At 35.9% G+C, this 20,178-nt stretch overlaps 3 protein-coding genes across 4 annotated transcripts; 2 read left to right on the forward strand and 1 right to left on the reverse strand.

The window, feature by feature from the left end:
• The first annotated feature begins 608 nt into the window (after positions 1 to 608).
• Positions 609 to 2,990, forward strand: LOC147569797 (haloacid dehalogenase-like hydrolase domain-containing protein Sgpp). Of its 2 annotated transcripts, none has more exons than XM_086656314.1 (5): positions 609 to 937; positions 1,609 to 1,720; positions 1,803 to 1,957; positions 2,052 to 2,313; positions 2,531 to 2,990. In XM_086656314.1, exons 1-5 carry the CDS (start codon positions 903 to 905, stop codon positions 2,720 to 2,722), a joined length of 756 nt encoding a protein of 251 aa, XP_086512440.1. In that variant the 5' UTR covers positions 609 to 902; the 3' UTR covers positions 2,723 to 2,990. The 2 variants fall into 2 exon arrangements, with proteins under 2 accessions (XP_086512440.1, XP_086512439.1); XM_086656313.1 differs by having other exon boundaries at positions 693 to 937; positions 1,603 to 1,720.
• Positions 2,991 to 3,979: 989 nt separating this feature from the next.
• Positions 3,980 to 9,681, reverse strand: LOC147569798 (phragmoplastin DRP1E-like). The gene is made up of 15 exons (XM_086656312.1): positions 9,299 to 9,681; positions 9,123 to 9,186; positions 8,916 to 9,023; positions 8,440 to 8,541; positions 7,627 to 7,677; positions 7,462 to 7,523; positions 7,210 to 7,300; positions 6,993 to 7,057; positions 6,618 to 6,812; positions 6,416 to 6,535; positions 6,262 to 6,332; positions 5,732 to 5,957; positions 5,436 to 5,486; positions 4,992 to 5,360; positions 3,980 to 4,375 (listed from the first exon to the last, which is right to left on the reverse strand). Exons 1-15 carry the CDS (start codon positions 9,437 to 9,439, stop codon positions 4,247 to 4,249), a joined length of 1,845 nt encoding a protein of 614 aa, XP_086512438.1. The 5' UTR covers positions 9,440 to 9,681; the 3' UTR covers positions 3,980 to 4,246.
• A 4,780-nt stretch (positions 9,682 to 14,461) lies between these two features.
• Positions 14,462 to 16,119, forward strand: LOC147569799 (ferritin-like catalase Nec2). The gene is made up of 3 exons (XM_086656328.1): positions 14,462 to 15,006; positions 15,213 to 15,438; positions 15,563 to 16,119. Exons 1-3 carry the CDS (start codon positions 14,651 to 14,653, stop codon positions 15,950 to 15,952), a joined length of 972 nt encoding a protein of 323 aa, XP_086512454.1. The 5' UTR covers positions 14,462 to 14,650; the 3' UTR covers positions 15,953 to 16,119.
• Positions 16,120 to 20,178: the final 4,059 nt, after the last annotated feature.

Genomic DNA, 20,178 nt, shown 5'->3' on the forward strand with positions numbered 1-20,178 from the left:
ATTAGACCTTAAACTTTTTTTAATTTTATTTTGGGCCTAAAACCCAGAGCCGTGGCTGAGAATTTGAGGGCCCAGGGCAAAATTTAATTGCGGGTCGTTCGTACATAAATAAATTACGTTCACAAAATCGAACAAAATGTAAGATGATGAAAATCATCAGTGATTCACATGTGTATTTATGTATTATTATTTTTTTGTGGAAAAAACATTTAACTTTCTATTTTTTAAAAAACAGTTAAAAAATTAATGAAATACACCTAATATAAGAATGGTTAAGACAAAGTGTAGTGGAGCAAAAAATAGAGATTGACTTAGCAGTTATATTCTCATCCAAAAGAAAATCAAAATGTAGCCATCAGGATTTGAACCCGCGTCAAAAACATGGAGGAACATCACCCTTCCCACAGAGCTACTGGTAATTAGATGATTAAGGTGGTATTGTAAGTTATATAACTACTCTGGCTCTTTAATAGAAAGTGGGCCCTTTTGAGGTGGGGGTCCAGGGGGGACGCCCTGCCTTTCCCCCCCCCCCCCCCCCCCCTTCAAACACGGCTCTGCTAAAACCCGTAGACTCAATAATATATTGGCCTACATATGCACACACATGCAAACAAGTAGAGACACATGTATTTCCCCCACTCAAACGTGTAAAGATTTGATTGCCAAAAATCTAACAGATTCCACAAAAATTTGATTCCAACCTTCTAGCAACCCAAGTGCGAATATCTTTTGGAATAATACTACAGTGTCATCTTTTGATCCCCAACAAATCCCCTTCCTCTTTATTTTCTCATTGCCTTCATTTTGATCTAAAAACCACCATCACCTTTTTCCTCCTTTTTTATCTTCCCATCTCACAACAAAAAATCATAATTTCTGCAGATTAATCTCATATCTCAAATATGACTATTTCATCAAATCCCATATCTGGAGAGAGGTATTTGATTGATCTGTTTAGTTATTTAGATTGAATTGTAGTTTGGGTATGACTTGTTTTGCTTAAAATCAGTAATGGGTTGTTATTTAATTTAGATTTAGAATGTTGGATGGATCTAGATTCAGACAATTGTTTAGTTCTTCTCTGTGTTATCTAGGTTTAATTCTGCAATTTTAGGAAGAAGCTGATCTTTCATTATAAAAAATTATTATCTGCTTTATTGGCTGTAATTTATTTGTTTTGGCTCAAAGAGCTTCTTATACTTCTTGGAGTCCTTATATATATCTTCTATTAATGGTTATTTGGTCTTTGATCCAATTCAAGAAGCCTTGCTTATGGAAGAAAAAATAAACCCAAACTTTGTTTCTTGAGTCCCCAAATGAATGAAAACTAGTGCATAGAATTGGATCTCCAAAATCGTATAAAGTACGAAAAATGAGGTGCTAATAACAGTTTTGTCTAGCCTGATTTGAATTAATATGATGTGAAATTAGGCAAGTTTTCTTGATCTCCTGGATTGTAAAATAACTTTACAAACATTTACATTTCGTGTATAATGTTTACGATTACGATTATGTGAGTGATATAACACATATGTCGTAAATTAGCAGCATCATAGACATTTTTGTGTTGGGTATTAACTTGTTCTCTTCATTTAATGAAAGCAACAGACGTTCTATTTCAAAACTTGCCCCTCTTGAAGCGGTATTATTCGATATCGATGGGACATTGTGTAATTCTGATCCTATCCATTTGCTAGCTTTCCAAGTGATGCTTCAAGAGGTATTTATTCTCTCTAATGCCTACAAAGAATTTCTTTATATTGTATCTTGTAAGATGAATTGATTACAGGTATATTTCGCAGATAGGTTTTAATGGTGGTGTCCCAATCGACGAAGAATTTTTCATAGAAAACATCAGTGGGAAGCATAATGAGGATATTTGTGGGGTACTCTTGCCTGACTGGGAACATCAGAAAGCATTAAAATTCATGGACGATAAAGAAGCAATGTTTCGCAAGTAAGACATTCAGCATCGATCTCCTTAACTTGCATATTTATCTTCCTTCTTTTATTTCTCCATCAATGAGGTGTACCTTCTTTCCTATACCTAGATTGGCTGCAGACAAATTGACGCCTGTAAAAGGTCTAGAAAAGTTGCGTAAATGGATTGAAGGTCATGGGTTGAAGCGAGCAGCAGTGACTAATGCTCCACGACCAAATGCTGAGCTCATGGTATCAAGCCTAGGTTTATCCGACTTCTTCGAGAGTGTCATCATTGGCGATGAATGTGAGCGAGCAAAACCTTACCCAGATCCTTATTTGAAGGGTCTTGAAGTCCTCAAGGCTTCTCCTGAGCATACTCTTGTTTTCGAGGTAACCTAGAAAATTCACTTCTTAAGGATTTTAGGTTCGGTATGACACGTAAGTTGAATTACAATTTGGAAACAGATTTTCGACATAGATATCTTACACCTGAGTAAAGCCCATATTTTGAATTTATCCTAGTTCGTGAAAATTCATTCTGATTTATGAAAAACTGCGACTTTTATCGGGTATCTTTAACCTCTGATAGTTCCATTTCTTTCGTTAGGATTCTGTATCAGGGACAAAAGCTGGGGTAGCAGCTGGGATGCCAGTTGTGGCTTTAACTACCGGAAATCCTGAACATTTACTGATAGAAGCTGGAGCTTCTTTGGTTATCAAGGATTTCGAGGACCCGAAATTGTGGGCTGCCTTGGAAGAACTTCAAGGCAAAGCAGCAAAATCGGCAATCGCTGCTTGAAAAACGGTAATCATCATTTACAAAAATAGTCCCATTAGATCATCTGTTGCAGATTTTAACTCCTGCATATAGGTAATAACAGAACAATTCAAATAAATGAAGTTTCTCTCTGAATAAGAATTTAAACATTTCAGGGAGGTTAAACCACTTAGACGTTATGTTTGTAAAACCATATTTTATGTGTCCCTCTGGGATATATATACCTAAAAACATTATCTTTTCTTCGTTATTATCATTTAAGATTAAGCTGAAGTATGTTCCGCTTCTATACTTGTATGTCTTCAAGATATATCTGAGTTTAGCATTGTTATTTATCGTGAAATCTATGCTTCTAGATCAGTAATTGTCTAGTAGTTTATATACATAAACCATTCTGTAAGTTTTATCAGGATAACGAAACCATGGTGAATATACATCATACATGGTAAGAAACTGATGTGAAACAGAACTTTCATGTGCAAGAAACTTAGTCCCGCGTTTCTTAGAAAGACGTCCCAGACCTGAGTTATAATATAGCACATTGTTCAGACATATTGGCTAGGCCTTTAGGTGAGTTTGGCGCGTAGATTGGTCAGGTGGAGAAGGTAGCCTGGATGGTGTAAGGCAGCAGGCTCATGCCAAGGAAAGCCTGTTCCATCTTTTATGTTGAAGCAGAGATGGGCGTTAAATCAGAATTATGTTCTCAGTTTAGGACAATGTCGATACAGTGACATTAAAGAGTTTATTTGTGTTGGGGAAGGGCAAGCACCGACCATGATCATTTTTTTCGATATTCTCATATACTAAACTACAAGTTTGCCATAGAAGCCTAACTAGCCTAAGCGTGTATCAGAGTAGAGCAGTCGGCATACGCGAGATAGAGCCAAAAGCTGTGTTGAAGGCATGTAGTGATAGGGAAGGCTTGTCACTGACATATCTCATGACCCTTTCTCAGTGTCTTCTCTGTTCTACCCTTCTTGTTTTAAAACCACTCTCACATAACATTTCCATCACCAAGGATATTGTTCATAGATTTTGAATCCAATTTTCACAAAAACAAAGTAATAAAAGTAACACCTCTTCATATACCCTAATACAATAGCTGCTCATAGATATCTTTTTGCTTATGATTTCAGACTCAACTGATTCATCTGAACTTATTCAACGGTAAAATAGTAATTTTAACTGAGCCAGATATATATATCTTCCAACAGATAACATATCAAATCAAATATTTATCCATTATATTGGAAGTATTTCAACAAGGTAAGCTCAAGAGATCAAATAATCTTGTATTTAGGCAGAGACCCAGCTCGACTAAAGTTGTATCTGAAATTTACGAACGAGTGTATGAAACTAAGCGGATAAATGTATATCTACATATAGTAAGACAAATGTACATCTACGTATAGTAAAAGTTCTCGATACTGAGATCAAGACATACAAAAAATCGTGTATACCACCAGTGGTTATTTTCACAACAAATTTAGTAAGCTGGTGGCAAATTGTAACATGATCCAATCTTCTAACAAATGTAGAATAATCTCATCTTGCCCAGGAAACAGAGTCTATCTCGTTCCTAGCCGATTTGTATAATTCCAGCCTCTTAGCACACTGCAGTCTTTGCTCCATCAAGGCAGGATCTTCATCCAATAATTGTGCAAGCTGTTTTCCCTGTTTATCAGATCGCGAAAACCAAATTACAAAACATACTAAGTGAATTAGGTATCTTGGTCCAACAGTCCATACTTGACGTGAGAAACCCTAGCTTACGAACTTGATTCTTTAAATAGGAGGTCCGATATTGATTGCTCAGGGACTCCAGGGAGGTTTGAACTAAGCAGTTAGGGGCGGGTCTGGGGTCGGGGCACCACCCATCTGAGCCGAGCAACTCGACGAGCTTCTACTAACTCATATTTATACACACACAAACTACTCCAATAATTTGATTCAATATGAACTTTGGAATTCCAAAGTTTCTTACATAACAACTCACTCGCGAGTTAAGGCATAAGATCAGGCTCCCCTGATCCCCGAGTTAGTCGCAATCCATATGATCTCAAGGTATGCTTGATTTTGATTGTGTAGTAGATAGAATTCTATTCATGCAACTACTACGGCTATTCTCAAGTTTTCTCCAAGTTCTAACCAACCAAATGTTATAATTTACAGGAATAGTGATAACATATAAATGGTGTAACGTTCTAGATTAATCTAGAATCTACTCTGGTCTAGGTATCATGCAAGTGTTACTACTTCAAGAGAACACAAATATTGCAAGAGATATTACCTCCATTTTACCCACTCGGGTATAGAAGTAGTGGAGTAAAGACAGCTTCGCCTCCCTAACTTGACAATATACCACTGATTTTGGTATGTTGTTCCTGAGAGTCTCAGAAACCATGCCTACATACGAGGAAACATTTGATCCAATCCTCCTGAAATGACCTTCTGTGTATCGATCAACTGTGGAAGCAGCTGGATTTCCTCCTTTTTCCACTTCTTGAGGGAGTTTCCTGAAGAAATCTACTGTCAGATAGGAGGATTCCATATCCACTAGCCGTAAAGTTGTCTTGCGACTGTCTTCACGAAACCTTTCCAAGGCTTCATTCGAAGCAGCTGCTAGTTCAGATTGAAGGGTTGGAAAACGCCTCAATTCCTGCTCCATATAAAAGCGATTAGTATCATTTACTTTTAGTCACCAGCAGCCAGTAAAACTTTTAATTTTCTTTACCTCGGTCTCTCCAATGGATTTCCTCACAAGCTCCTTCAGCACGAAGTGTACCTGTTGATTAGAAAATGATCATTTAAGTTCAAGTGTAACATCAAAGACAGACATTTTGTAATAATATTTTTGGTTTTTCTGTGTTGCATGCAAGAATCATCTTTTTCAACGTGACCTAACCAAATGTACATGATTTGCCAAGCAAAAAATGAATTCAACCTAGAGAAGAAACAATTGATGTGTAACTTCTAATGCCTGTCTACGGGAATAAGGAAAAAAGAAATAGACGTCATCAGAGTACTAACAGCATCAACTGAAGCTTCCGCTGGTCCTCTGAAGTAATTAAGAGCTCCTTCTATGAGACGCCTGTAACCTTGCTCAGGAGCAATGAGATGAGGTTGATAACCATCTGCCTCAGAAACCACTTTTCTTACATTTTGTAATGAGAGATGTCGATCAAATGGGAGCTTCTTCAAAGCAGCGGGAAGCTGATTATCAAAAACCCCATATATACGATCACCACCAGATCGTCTGTGGTAAGAATTAAAGAGATATGTGAGAACCCAGAACACTTCAATCTGGAAAGGTCTAGAAAAACTACTAGCATGGAAAAGATGAACAAAGAATAGTACGAAGTATATTGGATTCAAACAATAGACCATCTAAGGACTTTTTACTGCTGCTCTCAGCGTTTCATAAATGACATACAGACCCAATAGTAACGACTTCACAGTTTTGCTGTCAGTTGCAGTTGAGAGAGAACTTCGGACTTCGAAGGGACTTTCTAGATCAACAAAGATGGAGAAATAAAAAAACATTCACTAGAAGACTTTACCCTCCATCTAGGTGCTCCTTAAAAATCCGATCAAATGCACGGCAGACCTCCAGAATGGTGTACAACTGAGCCTGGAGATTTCAGAAAACAATGAGGTTATGAAGTAAATTTAACTAGTTCGACAAATGAATATACGTAATGAAAATTCCCTTACCCCTGCATCAACTGCAACTGGTCTACCAAGATGATCCATCTCCCTTTCAAGTTCATCAATTGTGTTATTTATCAAGGATGTGATGCTAGGTATACGTGACCTAATCACAGCCTCCAAGTGCTGGAACAATATACACTTGTTAAAAGACTATTTCTCAAACAATCCCAAATTTTAGTTGCAGACAAGGTAGCAATAGATTTACCTTTGAAAGAAGTTTAGCAAGATACTCTGAACCCATTTTACTTGCTAAGTGTCCATAATCAGGACTTGATTCGAAGTATTCCCGCTCCCTACGTCGTGCAACAATCATGTCAATATTTCTGTTGATATCAGCTTGAGAACGATTTACAATTCCAACCCAAGGATGTTGCAGCCGATATGCTCTTCCCTCAAGCACCTTCAAGAACAAAGAGAAGTTCAAGTAACATCCAAAATTTCAACTCTTGTGCACCATGGAAGCTCTGATTACTTATTCGGAACATATACCAGCAAGATTCTTTGTAGCATAATTCTTTATGCAAATTTTAAGCTATACCATTATGTTTCTTACTGACATGGAATAGATACAGGAACTTACATCAAGTGCATTTGTTCCCTTGTCCATCAAATCTAGCTTGGTTAACACCCCAAATGTTCTTTCACCTACACAAGATTGATCATAAATTTTATCTGGACGGAAGAATGAAAATATTGAATGGAAGTTCGATAAAGGAAACGAAAACACAAACTTATTTTGCGCCACATGAGATTTATAAAAGAAAGTTTTTATCCCAAACCACAAATGTTCACCGAACCTGCGGGGTCAACTTCTCTCGCGAGTTTAATTGCATCTGATGTCGCTATATCTTGATTTGCAGGAGATATTGCCAGTATGATGCTGTTAGGCTACAGAATACATGCACCGAAAAGTGGGTTAAAATAAAACAATTCAGCAGCATATTGAACAAATAGTCCATCTAACAGTACATTTTTAACTCTAAAATATGCTACAAGGGATGTGCTGGTTTTCCAATAATGTAAAATAGTTCGGAACCAATACTACGTACCTTCTCAACATAAGAGCGAACCATGTTTTCAATGTCTTCAACAATACTTGGCGGCTGTCCCTCTGCAGAGAACAACCTCATTCATTTAAAATTGTTTCCATACTTGGTAGCTCATTATTTGCAGATGGAGTGCTGGAGGAAAATAGCATGAGAAGAAAATATTACCTATCGCAACCTTAGTTAGACCAGGCAGGTCTATCAAAGTTAAATTGACAACTGCAAAGAAATAAAGGCATTAGATAGTCAACAACAAATAGATAGCATGTTAACTTGATAAAGGAAAAAAGAAAACATTTGGAAAGAGAAAAATTGTTGAAGTCTCAATCCTCACAAACGACATGGATGAGCCCGGACAAGGCCCTGCTGTGCTACTGCTGCAGGAGTGCAGGACTCCTGTCTACAGTCCATAGATAGTTTGTCTGTAAGAACTCCAAGGGCAAATAGGCGAAGGAGAAAAATATAAAAACTCAGCATCCACAGTCTGATAAAAGCGGATAAGGAATTCGGTGACCAGTTTATATGATATGAAGGCCCTAGCTTGCTCACTAAATGTTGTGTAACGAGGACATCTCTTGTACTAGTGACAGCCCAAAAGTAGCACAAAATTAGATGATCCTGTGGTGGACATTACCAAACTCCAGTGAAGGATAACCGAAGAACTGAATTCCACCCTAGAGCACATTTCCTTTATGTTATTGATCTTGCAAAAGGATCAATTTATTGTATTCACAAGTCATCAACTGAAAATTATGTTCATTGGTATGTCATAGTTAACACTTATTTTCTTCTTAAATGAGCAGCGAAAGTTGAATACGACTTGTCCAATTTAGGGTAGGCAATAAACTAGTAAGAATTAGTCCACGTTATAAACAAGCAATGATATCAAACAATTCTAATTTGACCCATTATAGTTACTAAGCCAGCGATAATTTAATATCTAATAACTTCGTTAAGTAGCATTGTATGTTCAATCCCTACCTTTGGGAGAGTAGATGCTCAGATGAATAGGAATGGGTGAAATCTGTTTGGATTTCCCAGTAATTCTATCAGTTTCATCCTGAATTTCATTTCGTACCATGCCTGTATAAGAACCACATGAAATAATCCAATAAAAATATAGTAATCAAAACACTGGAAACAGTCAAATAAACCAATTAACAAAATGAGGGTAACTATTTGTTTTCGGATTTCGGTATATTTTTATTATCGAAAACTATATTTTCTTATTTCAGTTACTCGATTTTCTTTTCGTAAAGCTTCTTAAGTGATCCAAACTCTAAGAACTTATAGAATTCAACTCCATTAAAATATCACTAAATCATTTTATAATGAAAATAAAAGAACAACAAATCTTCTAGTCAACTATAAAATTCAAGATAAGAGCTACTACTATTATACTACCCAAAAACAGAATCAGCAAAAGGAAGAATAATCGCCCAAGAAACTCAACATACCAAAATCGGTAAACCTCTTTTTTGGTAAGTGAAGAAATTCTGCGTACTCCTGTTGTCCTTCTTCCGTTTTTTGAAGCTGTAAAACTAATGGCCGCCTAGTAACAATTCCTGAAAACACCACAAAAATCAAAATCAACCTAACGAAGTAAAAAAAAAAAAAAAAAAAACTAATAACACAAACTAAAACCAAAAGTCGAAAACCCTAACCAGATCCTCTTGGAAGAAAATCACGTCCAACGATGCTCTCCAAAACAGAAGATTTTCCAGAACTCTGTTTTCACATAAGAAATTGAAGTACCAAATTTAAAACAGATAATCGGATTAGAGCTATAAAGAAGTAGAGATCAGTAAAAGTATAGAGAGAGAAGAAGAAGAGGAAAAACCTGGCCTCCGACGACGGCGACGGAAGGAAGAGATTCCCAGAGAGTAGGTAAAGCGTTATCACCGCCATAATCACCAAGAACAGTACAAGCCCTCTGAATTCTGTTAACAAGACCAATCAAGCTCTCCATAGTAGTAGTCATCTCTTACAAAAAAAAAAACCTAAAACTGTATAATCTGACTGATCGGAAGGATGATGAGTAATTACTACAAAGTAGTAGAGAGAGAGAGAGAGAGAAAGAAGAGAGGAAAGCGAGCGAGTTTGGAAATGAAATTACTACTGTATGAAAGAAGAAGAAATTGGCTTGTCTCCCACGTTTGAAATTTGAATGGGGTTTTTATTATTAGGACTTATTTTTGTGGAAGCACCCAAGAAGGTTATAACTAGGGGTGGGAAACGGGCCGGGCTCGGGTACCCGTGGGTACCCCTGTCTCGGGTTCGGGCGTTCCGGGTACCCACACTAATTGGCTACATGGTTTAACGGGCGGGCGCGGGTCGGGTAGATTCAAAAAATCTCTGCACAAAGCCCGCCATGGGCACTAGCCCGTTAGTTCCCTGACGGGCTTCGGGCGGGTCGGGCTCGGGCACCATCACTAACAAAAAATCATAAACAGAGAAAAGATCTCTAAAACCCTAACCCATAATAATTTCAAATTATAGCTTCAATTCATAAAACATGAAAGATCTCTAAAATCATAACCAAGAAAGATCAAAATCATAATTAATGCACAAATTTTCTTTAACATTTTTCTTGATCATCAACTTTTTTTTTTTTTTTTTTTTTTTTTGGAAGTCGACTACGATCTACGTATGTCGTTACATTTGGCACTTGATACATCATAGATGTGATAAGCTCGATAACCGCCCACTCAAACACTAACAGGACCGGGCCTATAGCCCAACTAGAACATGCCCTAAAGGCCAACAACATTATTTACACCCTAATAATCCCAATTCAAATAACCAAAGATTCCACCTTCTCTGGGATTCGAACCTGGGACCTCCAGGGCTTTCTGGAGTTTATGTCAACACCTTGGAACCACTTGGGCTACCAACTGTTGACTTGATCATCAACTTTTATACATAGATATAGGGTGAGAGAGATTCAAACAGAAAAATACTGAAAACTATACAAACATTACAAAGATAGATAGAGTGAAAGATGTTACAGATCCTAAACTACACAAAAAAAAAAAGTTATATTATCATCTTCATCATATGAAATGAGAAGTTACATATCTGAAAAAATATAGATATTAACCTTTCAGAAAGAAGAAATACAAGAAGAATATACAAGGTAAAAAGATCGTTACAGATCTGAAAAAAAACTACCTTTCACTTAAAGATCTAAAACGAAACTAAAAACCCCACCATCATTTCTTCATCGTGATTTCTTGACCCTTGTTTCTTCATCTCTGTCCCTCTCTCTCTCTCTCGGCTCTCTCTTAGATGGTAGAAGAGATTTCTGACGGGAGGCAAAAGAATGACTATGGTAAAAACTAAGACTTTTATAAAGTAAAACCCTAAAATAGTGGTGCCTATAGTCGGGTAGTTATAGCGGGCCTAATGCTCGGGTGATAAGATCGGGTAAGGGATTTTTGCATGATGCCCAAGCCCGCCCATTATTTAGAGGCGGGCCGGGCGGGCGCTACCCACCTCGGGCTTCGGGCGGGTTTTTTCCCATCGGACTCGGGCGTTCCGGGCCGGGTTTCGGGCTCTGGGGTGAAATTCCCAGCCTTAGTTATAACATACTACATAGTAACTTAATACGTAAGTGTAAGGGCTTTTAACATTTGACTTGGTAAAGGTGGTCGGACCAAATCTTTGTTAACAACCAATACCAAATTGATGACCAGCAGTTAGAAAGAAAAAGATTTTAGGGTGGATACTGTTAGTGTGAGAGACAATTGAAAAACATACTAAGATCATGTTTGGTAATCGAGTTTATCCTCTCGTTTTTACTGTAACTCTTTAGAACTAATTGGTAGTTAAATTTACCCTTTCCTTGTGTTAATATTGATGTAAAACTATGAAAAGTGTCTCTCTTAAGAACAAAAATACGATTCTCTAAGTGAAAATATCATTTCTCAACAAAAATAAATAAATAAAATGCAATATATAGTATAGAAGATCGTTGAACTCCACAAAAAATTGTCTTCTTTTTTACTTTAGCCTCCCTTAAACATTAATCCTGCCTGAATCCATGATCCACTTCGTTTTTATTCATTAATCTTCTAGTTCTGAAAATATATTGACAGCAATAAAGTCTATATGTGTAAATGTTGTATGGCAATTAATCAATAGAAATAATGGCAGAAAAATTCAAAGAATTTATGAGTCGTGCTAGTAAAGGGGCAGCATACCATTCGTCTTGACTATTACTTTCTGGGGTTGGGCTTAGTGATTTTTTTATTTGTGATGCATTTATAACAACCCTAACCAAGGCCCATAACCACGTATGACCTAAAACTAAAACACCCAATACACCCACCAAACTCGAGCGCTTCCAAAATATCAAACTCTCACAATCCTCTTAAGAATTCCTATTAATACTTTTACCAGAAGTTTTAAAAGCACTCCCATAAGTGCTAAAGGCGCCCTGACTACACAGCTTTCTTAAATTTCATTCATTGATGTGGAAAAACAAGTCCACGTACAATTTGGTTTTTTTTTTGTTAAGAGACGTACAATTTGGTTTAGTAACTAGCTTTCTTTCATGTTCAACAGAAAAAAAAAAAAAAACTAGCTTTCTTTCACCATCCATTAGTAAACGATGCCGTGACTTAGACTTCGGAAAATCCAGTAACACTCGTGTAGATTCTTTACCGTTTCTATTTACATTACCGAAAGGTTAATCTCTTTTAATCATTTGAGTTCTACTTGTATTGAGAAAGTCTGGCTTTGCCACTAACAACTCCCACGTCTCATTTTAGGCTACGTATGTTCATTTCTACGTATTATTGAATTGGAAAATCTGTCAGAGTGATTTATTATGTTCACGTTTATTTCTTAGGTCCAAACCTAATGAAGCCAAGGAGGGTATGACTATTATTTTGGCATCCCTCTACCAGATTTTCTTTTTTTTTGAAGTTGTTATTTGCTGGTGTCACTTTCTCTCGAGTAAGCTAGGCGGCTGTCACGCTTACCAATCATATCATATAGGTCAACAGTCAAATTTGTTCAACTCTTTGACCTTTCGGTCCGATACGACGTATACAACTTTTTCGGTCCGATATGACGTATACAACTTGACTGCTATAATACAACATTAAAGTGTTTATTAGTTCACCCTAATCTAGTAAGGACTTTTCTTTTGGAAGTCGACTACGATCTACGGACTACGATCTACGTATGTATACATTTGGCACTTGATACATCATAGATGTGATAAGTTCGATAACCGGCCACTCAAATACTAACAGAACCGGGCCTATAGCCCAACAAGACATGACCTAACCAACAATATTATTTACACCCTAATAACCCCAATTCAAATAACCAAAGATTCCACCTTCTCTGGGATTCGAACCTAGGACCTCCAGGGATTTCTAGAGTTTATGTCAACACCTTGGAACCACTTGGGCTACCAACTGTTGACTAACAACTTTCTTCTTATTCCTCTAGAAATGACAATTTTTGGATAAATCCAAAATTTCATGGCAAAAGAGTTACTTATTCAAAATTTGTGTTGGAACTATAATGAAAATTCATAACAAGTATAGGTGGTTAGGATGGTACCAAGAGCACTTGTTTGGGACTAGGGTATAACCCGTGTCTCCGCCACGGGATAATTTGCCGATCATATTAGTAGATGAAGACAAACTACAATCATACAACAAAAAGAAGTGTCGACCAAATTCCTACAAAATTCGTCTCTTGAAAATCAAAATAAAATTATTTTTTACCTCAATATTAACATGAACAACACAAATTTAAGATGAAAATTGTAGGTAGTTATTTTAAGAATAAGTGGGGAGTTATATGTTGAGAGGTAGTTAAATTAGTGGGAAAAAATCCAATGGTGAAAATTGAACTATAGATATTAACGGATGAGATTTATAAACCAAAGTTATGACATGACACCAAAACCTATGTCATTTGTTATATAAATGTAAAATCTTTTCCAAGTAAGCTAAATTTCTTCATAAAAAAAAAAGTAAGCTAAATTTGGTATATTTTCTTCAAACCGAAAGCGAAAAAAGAAAAGAATTTTGTGAGAGTTTTTCTTTTTTATAATTATTTTTTTGACCCCTTACTTTGTGACCAGATTTTTTTATGGCCCCCTAATTTTTGAAAATTCAAATATGATCCCTTATTGTTAACACCGTCAATCAAATTTTGTGGTTAATTTTTTTTGTTTTCATATTTGCCATTCTTATAAAAATGTTTTGTAAATTCAAAATTGACCCCCTAGCTTTTAAATTTGGGTCAATTCCCGAAAAATTATATCTATTTTAGAACAAACTAGGGGGTCAAAATGGAATACATTTAAAAATTAAAAACACCTCATCTCTCTCCTCCATCTCATCGCCTCTCTCCTCCACATCATCTCTGGCCACATCATCATTTTCTCTGACGAAAGTAGTTGACCGACCAAATTTTCCGGCGACCTTCAAACATTTTTTTCTTCAAATCTCTTCTTCTCCCTCTTATTTTTTTCATCTCTCTCTATCTCTCTCTAACCCCTCTCTCTCTTCTAAATACATAAAATTCAGTCTTTTAGGTCTTTAAATATCTTCAAATATCTTCAATTGTTATTGATCATCGGTTCTACACCTCCTTGATGGCTTGATCAGTCACGTATATGGTGTGTCTCATTAACGGCACAATCACATTTTTTTCCCATTTCAAACCAGAAAAAAAGATTTGTAGTCTATGTGGAGCCTATACATGACCTCATAGATGATCTTTTCTTTCATTCTAGAAACAAATCACTATCTCTTAACAAAAAAAAAAAAAGAAACAAATCACTATCAAATATATCAAACAATCTATTCTATATTTTATACTCCATATAATTCATTTATATGATAAGAATTGGAGGCAACATAAGAGGCATAATATATGATGCATGTATGGTCCAAGTAAGAAAAATGTCAAGAGAGTGTTAAGCATCCTCCCCTTTTATCTTATAAAATATTTTTCATCTCTTGTGACACTATCTAGAATGATCCTCAAAAATCAATGACTTGAAGTAAATGATTCTAATATATCATAATATTTAAATAATATATTTCAACAACCAAAATGAGAAGTTAATGACTAATTTGTTCACTAGCTCTTTATATATAAAGAACTCCACCTCATTGCATACAACACAATCTTTTGTACTAATCTTAATACAACAGTAGTAATGGCGACTACTCTATCCTCCCCTTTCTCTTTCTTGTTCTTCACCTTCTTCTTGATCTTAATCTCAGACACCCTTATCTTGTTTGTTCAATCCAGAACGTCTTGTGGCCCGACTCATCCGATCGGGGCAATCCCTATTCACCCCGGAGACATTGATAACTTGCAATTTGTTGAGAATCTTGAACACTTAGAAGCTGATTATTTCTTGTATGGAGCGTTAGGTTATGGCCTTGACAAGGTGGCACCGGAATTAGTAATGGGTGGACCACCACCTAAAGGAGCCAATAAAGCCAATCTTGACAATCTTACTCGAGATATTGTCACTGAGTTTGCATATGAAGAAGTTGGTCATCTCAGGTATATAATCTTTTCTAGATGCTGATAGGTACACAAAAAAAAACGTCTTTTATAGTATTTTATTCCACCGAAATAATATTTTCTATTTTTTTTTCTTTCTGAAAAGGTAATATGTATTTGTGTCTCCAACTCTAGATTTAAATAGAGAAACTAACTTGGTAACAGTTCCAGCTAAGAATTGTTGACAATTTTTCTGTTATTTTCAGGGCGATTAAATCAACCGTTGGTGGGTTTGCAAGGCCATTGATGGATTTCAGTGTCGAAAATTTTGCGAAAATAATAAATGATGCATTTGGATATAAATTGGAGCCACCATTTAATCCATATGCAAACAGTATCAATTATATGATAAGTGCATATACAGTTCCTTATGTGGGACTAACTGGTTATGTGGGTATGAATCCATTCCTCAATGGCTACAAATCTAGGAGGGTAAGTATCAGACTTTATTCTAATAAATTGAAATATAAATCTACAAATTAGAGCTACAAAGACGGATCAACGATCCAAAGAAAATACAAAAAATGTTTAATTTTTTATTATGTATTGCTTGCAGCTAGTCGGAGGTTTATTAGGGGTTGAATCGGGCCAAGATGCAGTCATACGGATGTACCTATTCGAGAGAGCAGGAGAACAAGTACACCCATACAACCACACTGTGGCCGAATTTACGAGTCGTATTTCTTCTCTAAGGGATCAACTAGGGAGATGTGGTCTCAAAGACGAAGGTGTAATTGTACCATTAAAGTATGGGGCCGAAAACAAAACAACTAGCAATGCTTTGTCGGCGGATTACAACTCATTGTCTTATGGGCGAACAGCGGGTGAGATATTACGGATAGTGTACGGATCGGGGAGTGAACATATCCCCGGGGGCTTCTTCCCTAATGGAGGAAATGGAAAGATTGCTAGACAATATCTAAAGAAGGATGATACTCAACCTTAAGATCTTGATTGTTATAGTTGGAAATTTAAATAATACATAGAACCTACGATATATTTGGATGATGTGTTGTTACTTCTTTGTTAGCTTAGAAAGTATTATCATGTACTTGACTACAATAGTACGATATCGTAGGTATCCAAATAAAGTCAATAAAAGTTTGTAGTATATTTTGTTATTTTATATATTTTCTGATCTTCTCTTCTACCACATTGATTCTAACATTTGTATTTTCATCTTAAATTCTCAAGCGTTATATGTTTTCTTCTACACCGTCAAATTCTATTGTCCAAAAGAATTGAGTAATTTCGATATTCCACAATAGTAATTTCGATGAATTTCACCAATTGCGTAGACTTGTCTGTCAACCCCAAATTTCAGTAAGTTGAAATGTCAAGTCGGTTTTACCCGAACATTCTGAAACAAACTAAATTGAAGCCCTGTTCTAACATCTAGACCTATAATTCTCCCTACTAAATAAATTGTTCATTGCAGTATTGACGTATGATCTTTGGGTTAAGTTTGTGGTCATTCAACTCAAAACTAATTGAAAATAAGTGGAGAGGACCTAGACCTTATATTATTGGTTGCTAGATACCTCAATTCTCCCATGTGAGACTATTCTCACACTTTGCCCCTCTTAATATTTAGAATCCTCTAAAGCTATACATATATATGTTTTGTGAATTCATCCCAACTTCGAAGATTAATCGTGTTCACAGCATTCTTATTGCACAATTGTGGCTCAAGGGTTTTATATATGTAGTGTTTGTGCTAACCGTTAGAATCCCTCGCACCTGGCACAGTCCAGGTACTAGTAATACTAAAGAACGGAAGAGAGTAACATGATTTAAGAAAAACTCTTTTATTATTGGATACGTGAACATTACTCTCCGTTGTGATTTGATTAGATCGGGTGGGAGAGAAACTTTCGTTTACGATGGATCAAAGCAGCGATACTAATAGCATTGCTCTTTACATTATTACTCACACAAGGTTACAAGGATATATAACAAAAGACAACAACAACGACGACCCAAGACAACATTAACATAGACATAAAAAGCGAATGGCGGTTATGACCCATTCAGCTGAAGGGAAAAACGGTAACATATGTAACTACTAGTGATTACAATTAACCACATATATGATCCTCGAAAGTACAATTAGGTTTTGACCTTACTATCGCCTAAGCCACTGGACGTTGGCAGTGCTTCCTGGGCGGAGTCTGCTTCCGCCTCCCTGGCCAGAATCTCATTGTATTTTTTCCATTTGCCAAAACAACAGTTGTGGAAGTGTTGGTTGTTTTCGGGGTGGACGCTGAACTGTGAAAAGATGAAAAATACACAATGTGACGAATCGTGGAGCCTTGAAAGAAACGACTCCCCGCAGGCTGCCAAGCATATACACGAGCACCTAGCTAGTTAGTGTAAGACGGTCTTGCAATCTTAGATAGTACAAATTTTTAAACTTTGGTCAATCAGTTGTCCTTTTAAGTCAAATTTAATTCACTAAAATCCTTATTAGAAAACAATATATTGGAATGCTCCGAAGTTGCAGCGTAAAATAATAGATAAATTTGTGAGGTGGAGTATTTGAGATTGAGGTTTACTAAAATAAACAAAAACTTACAAGTGTCGTCACTGTGATATTTTTTTTTTATCTTATTTCATTCTAGTGATAAAATAAAAAAGATTAAGAAAAATCATTTTTATTCATAATTAAATTATCTCCTAAGTTCAAAGTCTTGTATTTTTTTTTTAAATCAAATCGATGATGCATCAAGTAAGCCAATTTTTGGTTATTTACCTTACCACCTTAGCTCAACCAAAAAAAATTCTTTAGATAGTTATTTTCAAATCTCCAATCTTGATGAAAGTATTGTTCGGCTGCCCTGCCCTAGTCTTACAAACAAAATCTCGATTAAGCTTAGGTTTACAGACAAAATTTAGAGAGGTCTCTTTAGATCTTGTTTACCGACTAAGTTGCTCGAGATTTTTCCAACCTAGGCTCGTGTAGTTTACCATTTTTGTTCTCAATAAATATTAAAAATGACGAGTAATTGTTAAATGAAGGCTAAAAGTTATAGAACTTACGAGTACGAACAGTCCTCCCATCGGATACACCAAAATCTAATAGAAGTAGAAAACCTACAAAAACAAGGGAAGTAACTGAATTAGCCATCAGGGAAGTTTACGATGATGTTGTATTTGATCTAGTTAGTTTGTGGGAAACAGTACATATCCGGGAAGAATGTTATCTGTTTTTATAGTACAAGAAACTTCTTTTTATTACTCAACAAAAAAAAAAAAAAACTTAATAATAGATCAGAATGGAACACATGATCATATTTTATTAATTAGCTTAACAATGATCAGATCCACTAAGATAGTAACACATTCAATTAAGAGATCTACTAAATCTCTAAAATATAGGGCATAACTTCATAAGAGAGTGGTCATTTTTCAAGGGGCATGGCCAAGAGGTCAATTTTATTGGCCTAAATGGCATGGCACCTTAGTATTTTCAATGGCAACACTCAAGTTCTAAAACTTAGAATATCACGTAAGATATTTGTAGATCAATGATGATGATTTGAAGAAGGAAAAGAAAATGAAAGAAGAATTTGTTTTTAGAATTGGGCGTATTGAGTGTCTCCCCCAGTAAACACTCAGTTCGTAATGGATGCTAACAGACACTGACTCGAATAGCAATTCTTCTAGGCGCCTTTAGCCGCTCCCCCAAACCAAATGGTGGGGAACATTTTGACCCTAGACTTTACTCTGAAGTAATTGACATCCATTATGTTTGGTGGAGATCCACTATTTTTTTTTTCTTTTTGTTGCCAATGGTGGAGATCCAGTTAGAACAAAATCTTTTCCCTTTCATTCTTTAATAAAATGTCAACTCTTGATCCATCATTTTTAGAGTTTGAGTTGAAAGAATAACAACTGGAGTATATAAAATAGAAGAATACCTAAAAATGTAAGATATTGTACTTCAAATCTTGCTTTGGGTAGATCTCTATGAGAATGAAAATGTTGAAATTGTAAAATTCACAAGAAAATACGTTGTTTCTGCTTTTATTGTGGAAAGAGAATTTTAATATTTATAAAATTGAGTTAATAGGAAACCAATAAAGTAAAAATAACAATAAATTACATTTCGAACTTATATATGGTCTTTGGTACACGAAGAACACTACTTTGTAGAGTCAATGCATTAGAAAGGGAGAACAATATTTTTGGTATAGGGGGAGAGACATCTTACTTGTTTTCATAATGTGCTAATATTTATTGGGTTAAAAAAAACGTCATTCCACTAAAACCGTACTCGGTCAGAAAGAGATGGAAACCCGAACTTCTAATTGGTTGCCATAGGTTTCATCTCCAATGACGAAAGAAAAGATTCATACCTCTTGTTAGCTCCATTGATTTCGTTACATTTTCCTAGTTTAAGCTCCGCTGATTTCAAGGACGTCAACTCTAACAAGATTTCAACTTCATTAACTATCAATTTGCTACGAAGAATACAAGTAAGCAAAGGGATTCAATGTTAGGTGTGCTTCCACTAGTTGTGCCTTGGCTGAAATGATTCAAAGATCTTGGCCTCGGAAGACAAAATAAATGAATCGAGTAGATATGATGTGACTCAAAATATATATTAACGACATTTATACAAATGAAGTTTCGGCTTAACATAAAAAAATTCATGAATAATGAAAATAGTGAAATTCTCAACCAAAATCACTGAAAATGTTCATCAATTTCGTCCACAATTGATGAAATATAGCATTTTTTTTTGTAATGAATCGCTCAAAAAATAAATCAAATCCATCCGCTTTGGTCGAAATTTGTGGTTTTCAGTTTACCCAATTGAAAATCGTTTACGAGCTAGAACAAAAAAACGACTTAAATCTCTAAGAATATTTGTTCAACACAAAGAAAGACAAAGTAAGAATTTTTCTTCACATGATAGATATTATTTTCAGTACATGTTTCGTTTAAGTCGATGCATTCGTTTAAATCGATTTTTTCGCTTAAATCGATGTATGGGCCAAAGTACGTCACCAGGGGTGCCCCTAGAAATCTACGATTAATGGGCTTACATGGTGACCAAGCCCATGAATTAACAATTAAGGGGCCGACCCATTAAGTGAAGGATATGTCCTTGATGTCTGAAGGGATGCCCTTCCGAAGGAGTGTCCTTCGACCAAGATGACAATAAGT

Source organism: Eschscholzia californica, unplaced genomic scaffold, assembly GCF_041429995.1.
Source record: "Eschscholzia californica isolate CP2 unplaced genomic scaffold, dmEscCali1.0.p SCAF_1, whole genome shotgun sequence".
Lineage (NCBI taxonomy): Eukaryota > Viridiplantae > Streptophyta > Magnoliopsida > Ranunculales > Papaveraceae > Eschscholzia > Eschscholzia californica.